General features: G+C 34.6%; 1 protein-coding gene across 3 annotated transcripts in view; it reads right to left on the bottom strand.

Moving 5' to 3' along the window:
* DYNC2H1 (dynein cytoplasmic 2 heavy chain 1) overlaps positions 1-16,069 on the bottom strand; it is a 376,702-nt gene that overhangs the window by 237,825 nt on the left and 122,808 nt on the right. For 2 of the 3 annotated variants that reach the window (XM_079929106.1, XM_079929107.1), the window contains exons 56-60: positions 14,542-14,655; positions 13,795-13,955; positions 12,716-12,839; positions 11,776-11,897; positions 2,743-2,829 (exon numbers count right to left, since the gene is read on the bottom strand). In XM_079929106.1, coding sequence (XP_079785232.1) covers positions 2,743-2,829; positions 11,776-11,897; positions 12,716-12,839; positions 13,795-13,955; positions 14,542-14,655 — 608 coding nt within the window. Of the gene's footprint in view, positions 1-2,742; positions 2,830-11,775; positions 11,898-12,715; positions 12,840-13,794; positions 13,956-14,541; positions 14,656-16,069 lie in introns of those variants that run through there. The other variant, XR_013829425.1, reaches the window with a different exon arrangement.

Below are 16,069 nucleotides of genomic sequence, written 5' to 3'. Positions count from 1 at the left end.
ATGAATTTGGTAAAGTAGCAGGATACAAAATTAATGCACAGAAATCTCTGGCATTCCTATATACTAATGATGAAAAATCTGAAAGTGAAATCAAGAAAACACTCCCATTTACCATTGCAACAAAAAGAATAAAATATCTAGGAATAAACCTACCTAAGGAGACAAAAGACCTGTATACAGAAAACTATAAGACACTGATGAAAGAAATTAAAGATGATACAAATAGATGGAGACATATACCATGTTCTTGGATTGGAAGAATCAACATTGTGAAAATGACTCTACTACCCAAAGCAATCTATAGATTCAATGCAATCCCTATCAAACTACCACTGGCATTTTTCACAGAACTAGAACAAAAAATTTCGCAATTTGTATGGAAACACAAAAGACCCCGAATAGCCAAAGCAATCTTGAGAACAAAAAAAGGAACTGGAGGAATCAGGCTCCCTGACTTCAGACTATACTACAAAGCTACAGTTATCAAGACAGTATGGTACTGGCACAAAAACAGAAAGATAGATCAATGGAACAGGATAGAAAGCCCAGAGATAAACCCATGCACATATGGACACCTTATCTTTGATAAAGGTGGCAGGAATGTACAGTGGCAAAAGGACAGCCTCTTCAATAAATGGTGCTGGGAAAACTGGACAGGTACATGTAAAAGAATGAAATTAGAACACTCCCTAACACCATACACAAAAATAAGCTCAAAATGGATTAAAGACCTAAATATAAGGCCAGAAACTATCAAACTATTAGAGGAAAACATAGGCAGAACACTCTATGACATAAATCACAGCAAGATTCTTTCTGACCCACCCCCTAGAGTAATGGAAATAAAAACAAAAATAAACAAATGGGACCTAATGAAACTTCAAAGCTTTTGCACAGCAAAGGAAACCATAAACAAGACCAAAAGACAACCCTCAGAATGGGAGAAAATATTTGCAAATGAAGCAACTGACAAAGGATTAATCTCCAAAATTTACAAGCAGCTCATGCAGCTCAACAACAAAAAAACAAACAACCCAATCCAAAAATGGGCAGAAGACCTAAATAGACATTTCTCCAAAGAAGATATACAGACTGCCAACAAACACATGAAAGAATGCTCAACATCATTAATCATTAGAGAAATGCAAATCAAAACTACAATGAGATATCATCTCACACCAGTCAGAATGGCCATCATCAATAAATCTAGAAACAATAAATGCTGGAGAGGGTGTGGAGAAAAGGGAACCCTCTTGCACTGCTGGTGGGAATGTGAATTGGTTCAGCCACTATGGAGAACAGTATGGAGGTTCCTTAAAAAACTACAAATAGAACTACCATATGACCCAGCAATCCCACTACTGGGCATATACCCTGAGAAAACCGAAATTCAAAAAGAGTCATGTACCAAAATGTTCATCGCAGCTCTATTTACAATAGCCCGGAGATGGAAACAACCTAAGTGCCCATCATCGGATGAATGGATAAAGAAGATGTGGCACATATATACAATGGAATATTACTCAGCCATAAAAAGAAACGAAATTGAGCTATTTGTAATGAGGTGGATAGACCTAGAGTCTGTCATACACAGTGAAGTAAGTCAGAACGAAAAAGACAAATACAGTATGCTAACACATATATATGGAATTTAAGAAAAAAAAAAATGTCATGAAGAACCTAGGGGTAAGGCAGGAATAAAGACGCAGACCTCCTAGAGAACGGACTTGAGGTTATGGGGAGGGGGAAGGGTGAGCTGTGACGGGGCGAGAGAGAGTCATGGACATATACACACTAACAAACGTAGTAAGGTAGATAGCTAGAGGGAAGCAGCCGCATGGCACGGGGATATTGGCTCGGTGCTCTGTGACAGCCTGGAGGGGTGGGATAGGGAGGGTGGGAGGGAGGGAGACGCAAGAGGGAAGAGATATGGGAACATATGTATATGTATAACTGATTCACTTTGTTATAAAGCAGAAACTAACACACCATTGTAAAGTAATTATACCCCAATAAAGATGTTAATAAAAAAATAAAAATAAAAAAAAAACAAAAAAAAAAAAAAAAAGAAAAGTTTTACTCTCATAAAACTGAAAGCAAGTGATAACATATGCTATATTTAATGACACATTCTCCAGTTTTCCAATCTTCACAATTCTTAAAGGGAAATGCTTCCACATTTATAATAATTCCCATACCAATATTTTCTAGCCTATATTAAAAAGCAATCACAGGAACACAGAGGTACATGCAAGGTTTTAAGATTAATCACATTCATAAATGCTTCTTAAATTTGAGAATAATATTTGCATGAAGGAATATTTTTTAATACCAAAAAGAGCAAAGTTAAAAAGACAAAAATTTTTTAACATGATCATATACCTCTGGAAATATTATGGAATAGGTGGTCCTATAGCATCATCTGAAATAAAGGAGTCTAAAATCTTGAAGTCAAAATTATAAAGAAATGGGAATACCAAATGTAAACACTCCCAGCATTAACACATTACATTCAATTCTTCCTGCTCACTTTTCCAATGCTTGGGAATACAGAAACTTAAAATATTTTTGTTCTTATTAAATGTTTTTAAAAAGGAAGACATTCTATATTATTTTACATCCTTCCCCCTTTTAGAGATACCAAAAAATTAAGACAGTGATTATAACTAAGATTTTCAAAATTTAAGTATTAGTTGAGGTATGTTTTCAAATATTCAAAATACATTTCAAAACTTAACTTACTTTTCTTTGAGTTCTGACACTGTTTGACCAACAGAATTAAGAAGCTCCTCTAGTTTCCTTTTTCTGTCTTCAGTTTTCCGCAAATTTCTAAAATATAATTCAATTTTATAAGTCATTCTACTTTAGTTATCAACAAAAAGCCACAACAGCACCTTAAAATGTAATTGTGCAATAAATAAATGACAATGAAAACTATCAATAATTCAGTAGTTATAATACCTTCACCTAGAATTTGATTTGAAAAGCCATGCTATAATTAAGTGTATTCTCTGACCTAACCATACCCCTTCCAGGAATCTATATTTTAAAACACTTGTGCCCATAGATTTCTAGATAAAAATGGAAAACTAAAAGTATTCACCTATCTTCTATCCCTTCTAAAATCCTACTAAAATGAAACCAAGGGAATAAATTAAAACATACACGCACAAGAATAAAGACAAAGAAAGAGAAAAGTACTACGAAGGAGTAATTTTAATAAAATTTTGAAAGGTGATAACTGACATACCAAAATACAAAAGGGCAAAAGTTAAATGACTGCAGGAAGATAGGTGAAAAGAAGTATTCAAAAATGTTCAGGAAATGTAGACAACAGGTACCTCTGAAGAAAATAATAGAGCTAAATACAGAAGATTGTTTAATAATTGATAATACAACATTTGACCTCAGAATCCCTCCTGCATTGAGAGCAGACTATCCTCTACATACATCCCTGAAAGTCAAACCTTATGCCCCTTACCCATCCCCAACCACCCCTACTTAATCCCTAGGCAGAAGATATTAGGATTCTTCTAGAGAAATGACTGGCTTATCCCTCTCAAAAATACCCACAAATATTGAGAAGTTGTCATCAAATGGCCAGTCCACACTGCCATGCACTGCTGGGCATTTGTGCATTGCACAAATCAACTTGAGTTTTTGTCTAAACACAGATTGCAAGGTCTCATTCCCCAGCATATCTGATTCAATAAGCCTTGATGGAGATCAAAAATTTGCTCTTTTAACAATTTCCCAGGTAACATTGATGCTGCTGGTTCAGGGACCACATTTTGAGAACTACTATAATAGAATAAGGCCTTCAAAATCATGAGATTAATCTATTTCTAGTCTAGTATTTTAAACCCAGCCCAATTATGATCACATATAATAGTATAATACAGATAATTTTAGACATGCAAATCTCAAAATATTTTTCATCCCATATAATCTTGCTTAAGAAGCTACTATGGAGGATGTGTTCCAGAAAAATGAGGGACTAACTAAGAAAGAGAAAGACAAAGACCCAAAATAAGAGAATATGATCAGAAAAGAGACAAATATAACCCGAGAATAATGGTGAAAAGCAATCTCAAGATAACTTAAGCTGTAGACTGCAGGCCTGGGGAAGAATTAATTCACCTTGAAACAGGAGGACAAAAGGCTCTAAGTAGGAGAGTACTAAGAAAAAATTAAATAGAACACATAGATTCCAAATACGTTTTAGGGTCTGACAAAAAGACTATGGATAAATATGTGATACATAAACAGAAAAAAATAATCAATTGGAAAAATAAGGCAATTATTAAGCATAACAAAAGGTATACAAGAAAAGAAATATACTCATAAAACATGATATATCCAAGCTGTAAAAAATATTTATATAATCAAAATATATAATCATATTTAATATGATTTAACACAAACATTTCATGTAATTATATTGAAAAAAATAAGAAACTTAGGCAGCTAAAAATATCCTTGTGTAGAGTAAGAAGTAATAGATAATTTCAAAAGGTGAATGATCATGAACATAACATATCTCTTAGTCTGCATTTAGAACAAATGAGATAAAATATAATACTAACTTAGTAACAATAGCAAATTAAAAGTTTAAGCCCCAAAAGTAAATCGTTAAATTTTCCCCACACCTGCCAGATAATGTTTTGGAAATAATATACTAAAAGTTTCCTAAAACTTAGAGAAAAAAATATAAAAGCTCTAAATTTCTAAAACCTACTTTTTGTACTTTGACAGTATTCCTTCACAAAATTTTGGCTCTTTCTAAAGGAACTTCTACCAACTTATCTTTCCAACAAAACAGAGGAGGAAAAAAGTGAGTTGATTCTGCTATACATATTTTAATTGCTTTTTCTTTTTTTGTTCTGTTTAACTTTTTTTTTTCTTTAATGATGTATAGTTAATTCACAATACTGTGTTAGTTTCAGGTGTACAGCATAGTGATCTAGTTTTTTTTTTTTGCAGATTATATTCCATTGTAGATTATAAGATATTGAATAAAATTCCCTGTGCTATATAGTAAAACCTTGTTGCTTATCTATTTTATGTATAATAGTCTATGTCTTTTAAGAATATATGCCTAACCTATCCCTCACTCTCTCTCTCCTTTCGTAACCATAAATTTGTATTATATGTCTGTAAGTCTGCTTCTATTTTGTATATAGATTCATTTTGTGTATCTTCTTTATCCATTCATCTGTCGATGGACATTTAGGTGGCTTCCATGTTTTGGCTATTGTAAACAGTGCTGCAATGAACTCTGAGGTGCATGTATCTTTTCAAATTCTGGTTTTCTCCAGATATATGCCCAGGAGTGGGATTGCAAGATCATATGGTAGCTCTACTTTTAGTTTTTTAAGGAACCTCCATACTGTTTTCCATAGTGGCTGCACCAGTTTACATTCCCACCAACAGTGTAGGAGGGTTCCCTTTCTCCACACCCTCTCCGGCATTTATTTGTGGACTTTCTGATGATATCCATTCTGACTTGTGTGAGGTGATACCTCATTGGGGTTTTGATTTGCATTTCTCTAATAATAAGTGATGATGAGCATCTTTTCATATGCCTGTTGGCCATTTGTATGTCATCTTTGGAGAAATGTCTATTTAGGCCTTCTGCCCATTTTTTTATTGGGTTGTTTAAATTTTTGTTAACGAGCTGTATGAATTGTTTGCATATTTACCCCTTGTCAGTCACACTGCTTGCAAATATTTTTTTCCCATTCTGTAGGTTTTCTTTTCATTTTGTTGATGGTTTCCTTTGCTGTGCAAAAGCTCTTCAGTTTGATTAGGTGCCATTTGTTTATTTTTGCTTTTATTTCTTTTGCCTTATGTGACTGATCCAAGAAAATATTGCTATGATTTATGTCAGAAAATGTTTTTGCCTATGTTCTCTTCTAGGAGTTTTATGTGCCATGTCTTATATTTAGGTCTTTAAACTGTTTTGAGTTTATTTTTGTATATGGTGTGAGGGAGTGTTCTAATTTCATTGATTTACATGTAGCTGTCCAGCTTTCCCAACACCACTTGTTAAAGAAACTGTCTTTTCTCCATTGTATATTCTTGTCTCGTTTGTCATAGACCATGGGTGCATGGGTTTATTTCTGGGCTGTCTATTCTGTTCCATTGATCTATATGTCTGTTTTTGTGCCAATATTACACTGTTTTGATTACTATAGCTTTGTAGTATAGTCTGAGGTCTGGAAGGGGTATGCCTCCAACTTTAGTCTTTTTCCTCAGGATTGCTTTGGCAATTCTGGGTCTTTTGGAGTTCCATATAAATTTTAGGATTATTTGTTCTAGTTCTGTGAAAAATGTCATGAGTATTTTGATAGAGATTGCATTAAATCTGTATATTACTTTGGGTAGCACAGTCATTTTAACAATATTAATTCCTCCAATCCAAGAGCATTGGATATCTTTTTGTCTCTTTGAATCATCCTCAATTTACTTTATACCAATGTTTTACAGCTTTCAGCATATACGTCTTTCACCTCCTCAGTTAAGTTTATTCCTAGGTATTTTACTTTTTTTGACACGATTTTAAACAGGATTTTTTTCTTTTTTTGCTTTCTCTTTCTGATATTTGTTAATGTAAAGAAACACAACAAATTTCCATGTATTAATCTTGTATCCTACTACCTTTCTGAACTCATTTATTAGTTCTAATAGATTTTGTGTGGAGACTTTGGGGTTCTCTTTATAGAGTATCATGTTATCTGAAGTAGTGACAGTTTTCAATCTTTCCTTCCAATTCGTAAACCTTTTACTTCTTTTTCTTGTCTGACTGCTATAGTTAGGTCTTCCACTACAATGTTGAATAGAACTGGTGAGAGTGGATATCCTAGTCTTGTTCTTGCATTTACCGGGAAGCCTTTCAGCTTTTCACCATTGAGTATTATGTTGGCTATGGGTCTGTCATAAATGGCTTCTATTATGTTCAGATATGTTCCCTATATACCCATTTGGGTGAGAGTTTTTATCATGAATGGATATTGAACTTTGTCAAATGCTTTTTCTGCAGCTATTGAGATGATGATGTGGTTTCTGTCTTTGCTTTTGTTAATGTGGTGTATCACACTGACTGATTCACATATTTTGAACCATCCTTGTGATCCTGGAATGAACCCAACTTTATCTTGGTGTATGATCCTTTTCATGTATTGTTGGATTCAATTTGCTAATATTTTGCTGAAGACTTTTACGTCTAAATTCATCAAAGATATTGGCCTGTAAATTTCTTTTTTTGTAGTGTCTTTGTCTGGTTTTGGCATCAGGATAACAGTGGGCTCATAGATTGAATTTGAAAGTGTTCCCTCCTCTTCAATTTTTTGGAATAGTTTTAGAAGGACTGGTATGAGTTCCTCCTTGTATGTTTGGTAGAATTTCCCAGTGAAGCCATCCACTCCAGGGCTTTTGTTTGCAAGGAGGTTTTTTTTTTTAATTATTATTACATATTCTACTGCACTTCTAGTGATTAGTCTGTTCAAGTTATCCATTTCTTCTTGACTCAATTTTGGCAGGCTGTATGTTCCTAGAAACTTGTTCATTTCTTCTAGATTGTCTAATTTGTTAGTATAAAACTGTTCATGGTATTCTTATAATTTTTTGTATTTCTCTGGTATCAGTTGTTATTTCTCCTCTTTCATTTATTATTTTATTTATTGGAGTCATTTCTCTTTTGTTCTTGGTGAGTCTCTCTGGAGGTTTGTTGATTTACCTTTTCAAACTACCAGCTCTTGGTTTTATTGATCTTTTTTATTATTTTTTTATCTCTTATTTATTTCCCCTTGAACTTTATTATTTTGTTCCTTCTGTTAACTTTGGATTTTGTTTATCCTTCTTTCTTATTCATTTTGGTGGTAGGTTAGGTTGTTTGAGATTTTTCTTGTTACTTGAGGAAGGCCTGTATATCACTATAAATTTCCCTCTTAAAACTGTTTTGCTGCATCCCATAGATTTTGTAAGGTTGTGTTTTCATTGTCATTTGTCTCAAGGTATTTTCTGATTTATTCTTTGATTTCATTGTTGAGCCACTGTCTTTTTAGTAGCTTGTTGTTTTGTCTCCATGTGTTTGTTCTTTTCCTATTTTGCTTTCTGTAGTTTATTTCTAGTTCCATACCACTGTGGTCAGAAAAGATGCTTGAAATAATATCTAACCTCTTAAATTTGTTGAGGCTTGTTCTGTGATCTAATATGTTATCTATCCTAGAGAATCTTCTATGTGAGCTTGAAAGGAACATGTATTCTGCTTTTGTTTTTTGTTTTGGATGTAGTGCCCTGTAGACATCAATTAAGTCCAACTGCTCTATTGTATTATTTAGGAACATTCTTGCCGTACTGATTTTCTGTCTGGATGATCTGTCCATTGATGTCAGTGGGGTGTTAAAGACTCCTACTATTATTGTATCGTTGTCAATTTCTCCCTTTATGTCTTCTAGCATTTGTTTTATATACTTAGGTGCTCCTACAGTACAAGTGTAATATCCTCTTCTTATATTGATCACTTTATCATTATATAATGCCCTTTTTCTTTCTATATGGCTTTTGTTTTAAAGTCTATTTTGTCTGATAGGAGTATTGTTACCCCCACTTTCTTGTTGTTTCCATTTGCATGAATTCTCTTTCTCCATCGCCTTTCAGTCTATGTGTATCTTTCATCCTGATGTTAGTCTTCTGAAGGCAGCAAATTGTAGTTTCTTGGTTTTTTTCCTCCAATCTGCCACTCTGTCTTTTGATCAGAGCATTTAATCCAGTGACATTTAAAGTAATTATTGATAAGTATGTATTTACTGCCATTTTAATCCTTGCTTTCCAGTTGGTTTTGTAGTTCTTCTCTGTGCAGTTTTTTTTTCCTTTGGCAGGGGGAGGAGGTTGATGTTTTTCTTTTGTAGTATGCTTGAGTTCTTTCTTTTTGGTTTTGGTGAATCTATTGTACGTTTCTGATTTGAGGTTACCATGGAGTTCAAGTATGTTGACCCATAACTATATCTATTTGCTTTAAACTGATAGTCATTCAAGTTCGTATTTTTAAAAAATCTACATTTTTATACTCCCCTCCCCTACATTTTGTGATTTTGATATCCTATTTTATATTGTCATGCTTATCCTTTTACTGTTAATTATAGTTAAAATTACTTTCACAATTATATTATTACTTTTTAATCTATGTATTGGTTTTTAAAAGTGATCTTGAATCCTTTTATATATTTGCCTTTCCTATTCTGATTTTCCCTTTCCTACAGATTCTTGCTTCTTTTCTATTTAGAGAAGACCCTTCAATATTTCTTTTAGGGTAGGTTTAGTATTGCTGAATTCTTTTAGTTTTTGCTTCTCTGAAAAATTCTTTAGCTCTCCTTCTATTCCAAATGATAATCTTGCTAGGAACAGCATCCTAGGTTGCAGGCTTTGCCCTTCAGTACTTTGAATATATCATGCCATCCCTACTAGCCTGTAAAGTTTCTGCAGAGAAATCAGCTGATAGCCTTTTGGTGGTTCCCCTGTAACTAAATCTTTGTTTTTCTCTTGCTGCCTTTAGAATCCTCTCTTTAACTTTTGCCATTTTAATTAATATATGATTTAGTGTGGGTCTGTTTGGGTTCATCTTGTTTGGGACTCTCTGTGCTTACTGTACCTGAGTATGTTTCCTCCTTTAGGTTTGAGAAGTCTTCAGCCATATTTTCTTCAAATACATTTTCAACCCCCTTCTCTCATCTCCTTCTGAAACCCCTGTTATGCATAGGTTAGCATGTTTTATATTATCCCATAGATCTGATATGTTGATTTCATTTTTTTTTTCATTTGTCTTTCTGTCTGCTGTTCTGATTGGGTGATTTCCATTATTCTATCTCCAGATCACTTATTTATTCTTTTGTCTCATTTAGTCTGCTATTCATTGCTTCTAGATTGGTTTTATCTTGGGAATTGAATTGTCTATTTTTGATTGGCTCCTTTTTATAGTTTCTAGGTCCTTGTTACAGTGATCTGTGTTTCTATCGATAATCTTTCTTAATTCAGTTAGCATTTTTATTACCTCCTTTTTGAAATCAGGGTCTAGTAGACTGCTGCATGGTCTGTTTCATTATTTGTTCTTACAGGGGATTTATCTTGTTCTTTTAATTGGAAGTAGTTCCTCTCTCTTTTCATTTTACTTAACTTTCTTTGTCTCTATGAATTTAGCAGAAACAGTTATCTGCTGTGGTCTTGAAGGGGTGTTTTTATGTGGGAACATCACTGTGTAGACTGTGTGAATCCAATATTTTTGGTGTGAGGGCTGGTTTCAGTTGGACGCCAGCCACATCATTCTTCAGGGTGTGTGGGCTATTATCCCCTTGATAGGTGGTATGGCTGGTGTTGTAGCATCTAGAGCCTGTACAAGACGTGAGGTGGGACTTTTTCTCTGCTCCATGGCTGTCAATGCCCTGTCAGAGGTGAGGTCTGCTCCCCAGTTGTTGGAGTAGAAGCCCTGATGGTCAGGCTCAATCAGTTTCCACTGTCCATGAGTTCAAGCCCTGCCCAAAAGGAGGTGATTGCTAAAGCAAGTAAGGCCCATGCAGTCACAGAGGACCTATGCATCACCTGTGTAGGCATTCACGTTTCTGCTCAGAAGCAGCCCAAGGTTGAATCCCTTTCTCTGCTGTGTTCATCTGAGATCTAGTGCAAGGCTATGGTCTGAAGTAGGCTGGGGCTGAGGGCTGGGGCATTGTGGCTGCAGGAATTGAAGTGACTGCACTGCCACCAGAGATCTGGGCTGCCTCTGTGGCAGTGTTCTCACAGGACCTGTCTGCCCCAGATCTACTGCTAAGTTGTGGCATGGAGTGAGTGGAGCCAGAGCCAGGGTGCTCTCACTGGGAGACGAAAGGCTCTGTACTCCTGAGCATGCTGATGACAACTGCTACCGTCCCACCTGGACCACATCCCAGTCCCTCGGGCTGTGTCTCTCTCAAGGTCTGTCTGCCTGAGCTTCAGTGCTTAGTCACTGGGCATTTCTGTGGCACTGTTCATGTGCACACTGACAATGGCCTCCATGACTCCACCGGATCATACCCCAGCCTCCAGAGTCTGTCTCTCCATAGCTAGACCAAGTCTGTGTGCAAATCTTGCATCAGGGATGGAGTGAGTGGGCCTGGGTTGTTTGCCCGTTCGGATTGGGAAGTGGTAAGGCAGCACCCACTAATGCAAAACTCTCTCGACCCTGCTTGTTAGCAAGCCAGCATGCGAGCACTCCTCACAAGTAGAGTCTAGGCTTTTCCAGCCCTTCTGTCTGTCTCAGTAGATTTCCCAGCAGGCGAGGGGGACTGTCTCTTCCACGCAGGAGCCCAGGACTGGTATGCCCAGTGTGTGGCTCAACCTCCTCGCTCTTCAAGTCAAGGGTCCCCCCATATAGAACTTTTCTTTCTTACAGATCCTTCCTAGGGGCTCAGTTCCTGACCAAATGCCTTTTTTTCTGTCCTACCCAATTATGTACAGATCTTTCTTGCAGCTTTAATTGTACAGTTCTTCTGCCAGTTTCTAGTCAGTTTCCCATGATAATTGTTCCACATGTAGATGTATTTTTGATGTGTTTGTGAGGTGAGGTGAGCTCCACATCCTCCACTCCATCATCTTGATCTACATTCTTAATTTGTATTTAAATGACTCAGTGTTGTCTGCTGCCTTTTTTAGATACAGACAAGAAATAAATCCTAATAATATAACTAGGTCATTAGATTGATGAAAATAAAGGCTAGAACTATTTATATTTTATGTTTCACTTACGATTCTAATCCTGCCTGTTCAGTTTCCAAAGGCTGAATTCGTTCCAAGACATGGGAGTACTGGACATTGGCTTTAACCCAGGCAGCTAAAGGAGCAGCTGCGGTACTGGCACGCTTGGCATTCTGAAAAATACATCAGAAATTATCCTGCATCTTAACTTAATTTCAAATAAAGGCAAAGTTAATTCTAGTGTATTTTCTTTAAGCATTTGTTTAATAACTTATCCCGAATAATGAAGTTTTTGGTTTATAGCAAAAATAAAGTGAATTGCTATTTTGATTAAGTGAAAAATACATACACTATTTTTTCTTAAGAATAAATCGTTTTGAACCACATACAATCTTTAATATAATGACATTTCATTGACATAAGTAATTATCAGCCACGTTTAAAATGAATACATGTGCCGTTCACAACGATGTTCAAGCACCAATTCTTTCTCTTCAATATACAAGATAGATCTTTACTAGATAAAAGCAATTTTCAAACAATTGCTATTGATGTCAAAGAAGAAGTACATGACATTTTGAATAAAGGATATAAAAAAGACCAGAATCATGGAATTTAAACTGTTCGCTGAAATTAGATATAAGTATTCCAAGAGAGATATCTGTTATTATATGACAAGTATACTAGAAGAAATAAAAGCATACAGGCAAGTTGGAAGTTATGACTAGTTAGGAACTTACCGCTGACAGCAGATCATAAGATTCAAAAACCACTTAAGATAATAAACCTTCCCCCAACCCTCTAGATTCTACAATAGTTTACCTAATTCTTCTGGTAAATGCTTCCCAGCTATAATACTTACAACTTATTATAATGAACTTTTAGTTTTTAGGTAAACTAAACAATCAATAATGATAAATCATCATATTTTGACAAGGAGAATATTATATAGTATGGAAAGGGAATTTATGGCACAACTGTTAAAAATTACCTTTGGATCAAAAGATCCTTTATTTTTAAAAAGAAGTTCTTCAACACTCTCTCTTATTTCCTTTGGAATATTTCGTGCATCAAAGGTTGCTATGTCTTCTCTCACACCTCTCTTTGCGAGGAAACTGAAATTAAAGCATAGTACTTCAAATAAGGCTAAATAAAGTTTGCTATTTTTAACAAAAATATCAATTTAACAAAGTGGTGTATACAATACTTTTAATCTATTAGTTAACCAAAAATAGGGTACTTTTAAAGTACTTAAGCTTCTAAAGTACCATTCGTCATTTTTTATAGACGAGGATCTCCAGAAAGATGCACAACAGTTTTTCTAATGTTCTGTGAATACACTGAAGCAATAAAATGAAGGAATTATAATCTTGAACTCTACCCAAATCCCTTTTTGTGAGCCCCTGGGTACTAATACATTCTAGGATATGCAAGAAAATATTCTGACTCCTTTATAAGAAAGATTTTAAAGTGCTCCCTCAATCTAAATCTTCTCTCCCATTTCAGATAGAAAAAGAACTCTACTATCAGCCTAAGTCCTAAATGGAATTGAACAACAGCACAAGCCACAATACCATTGTTATACTGTGAAACCTAAAGCTGCATAATTGCATACTGAGTTAATAATCAGCCTTTTCTCTTCCAGTTTACATCACTCTTATATAATTTATGGGGCTCTCGCCTGCTCCCTGTGTCTCTCTGTCTCTGCCAAGAATCCAAGATTCTTTTTGAGAATAGTGACTATATTTACTTCATCAGTAAATCACAGTAAACACAATGCTCTATACTGTGTGAGGACCAAATAAATATTTGTTTATTAAGATGTTCTTAAAGACTTTAAGGCATTCCTGTTTTCCTTTGACACTTTTAACAATCACTTATAGAGAAAGGAAAATATAGATCTTGATATATGATTACATAGACCATCTTGAAATATCAGGGGAAAGTGTGTAACCAGGTAGGTACTTAGATGAAATTCAGTTTGAGAAGCAATATAAGAAATATTTAAAAATACAAAAGAATGTATAATTCATTGGTGAAATAACATTTTTCACAAATTCAAAAACTTACCTTTTCATGCTCACCCAAGATGTATCAAAGATACCCATTATTCTTAAAACTCCTTCAAGAATGTCCCTGATTACATCAGGTGGCATACGCAGTGAACGAATTTCTGAAAGAGATTCTGGCTTAATGTTTCCAACTGCTAGTTTAGCTTCATTGACTAGAGGCTAGAACACGAAAAGGGCGTTTTTACTTTCAAAAAATATATATAAAAAAATCACTAACTCTTTACAAATAATGTTTTATTGTCATTTTATTAAAAATGACTCTAGTTATTAATATCCGTTCTCTTCAAATATCAAAATGCCCTGAAACACACGAAGTACAAAATGTTCAAATTGAGAAAGTAAGAGTTTCTTCTCACCATAACTACAACAGTCTAATTTGGAAAATCTAATTTGTTTTGAGACAATTTGCCATTTTCAAGAGGCTCTTTATATGCTAAGACTTGTTTGCTTATTTAATCAAGTCTCAAGAAAAAAAGCCTAAGAGTTTATCTACAAAATATTTTTTCCTCTACAGTCAAAACAACATGGTTCACACAAAACAAAGATTATTTTTAACAACCATCAGTTAATTTGCTTACTCCTCCTAGCAGATTTTCCTTCCCGCTTCTCTTTTATAAATAGTATTGAGTGAAAGCCACATTGATAATACTATTAGAAAGTGACTTATGCTTTAAACTCCTATGTAAAGTTGGTAATCAAAAATGTAAATGGCTCTTACACTGTTTCCTTTTTTTTTTTAACTTACCTGTACTTCTTTTAATTCATCATCAATTTTGTTTTTCCTTTCTTCAATTTTAATGACTTCTTCTGCTATTCTGTGCTTTAGTCTTTCAAGTTCTGTCTTTTGTTCACTAGCATCCTACAGGAATATTTAAATAGCATTCCAATCAATTTTAATGCACTCAACATTTAAAAGCATGATACCAAAAATGTTATTTTAAAATAGCACTTTCTATTAAATGCTTTTCTAATATTAATTGGCATAAGAGTTTCTAAAATGCCTAGGAAACATGATATAAATTACTCTATGTTTACTATTAAGAAGTATGCTTTATTTATTTTTTTCTGAATAGCAAAGTAATAAATGCTTACTATTTAAAAATCAAACATGTCCGAAATGCATAATTTAGAAAATGATCATAATAATATACATTTAACACTTGCAACAACCCTGAGATAAATATTATGCTTATTTCATAAATAAGAAAACTGAAAATAGAAGTCTTCTATAATTCTAATAGTAGAATAGTAATAATTCTTAGAGACAATCTATAGTATATTAGAAGTTTGTTTCTAGACTTTATTTTAGACAAAAATTAATTGAGGGCTTCCCTGGTGGCGCAGTGGTTGAGAATCTGCCTGCTAGCGCAGGGGACACAGGTTCGAGCCCTGGCCTGGGAAGATCCCACATGCCGTGGAGCAACAGGGCCCGTGAGCCACAACTACTGAGCCTGCACGTCTGGAGCCTGTGCTCCACAACAAAAGAGGCCACGATAGTGAGAGGCCCACGCACCGTGATGAAGAGTGGCCCCCGCTTGCCGCAACTAGAGAAAGCCCTTGCACAGAAATGAAGACCCAACACAGCCAAAAATAAATAAATAAATAAATAAATAAAAAGCCAAGCATTTAAAAAAAAGAGCAGGCTTTAAAAAAAAAAAATTAATTGAAATCATGACACAATAATATGGCAAATATATGAACAAAAATTAGTAAAGATTCAAAGAACACTAAATGATATATTAACACATGACCTCTTTGCTCATGAATACAAAAATCAAGGGTCTCACATATATAAAAATGGATGAACATTATGAATGTTTGTGTTTGACTTATTTATTTATTATACTATAAAAAAAACCAAGGGAAAAAATTTGTCAAGAAACCTTCCAAGAATCCTAACAACAGTGATTCTCAACCATATTATAATCATTCAAGGAGTTTAAAAACTAATGCTTGGCATCCTCTCTAGACTTATTGTGGTAATCATGTCACATTATATACATATACAGAATCATTGTACACCTGAAACTAATATAGTGCTATGAGTCAATTATATCTCAATTAAATCAAAAAAAGAAGAGACCAGAGAGTTTTCTTCTCTCGCTCTCTCCCTTCCTGAACTGGAAGAAATAAATTTCTGTTGTTTAAACCAACAACAAGAACAATACTAACGCCTTGTGTCCTATTGCCAATATATTGATTCTTCAGGTACCTGACACGTGAGCGCAATTGATATCTTCTATGTTCCACAAGGGTTTCTACCTGTGTATCTC

Source organism: Stenella coeruleoalba, assembly GCF_951394435.1.
Source record: "Stenella coeruleoalba genome assembly, chromosome: 8".
Taxonomy (NCBI): Eukaryota; Metazoa; Chordata; class Mammalia; order Artiodactyla; family Delphinidae; genus Stenella; species Stenella coeruleoalba.
Note: the sequence above shows the minus strand (reverse complement) of the source record. Positions and strands in the feature narration are given on the sequence as shown.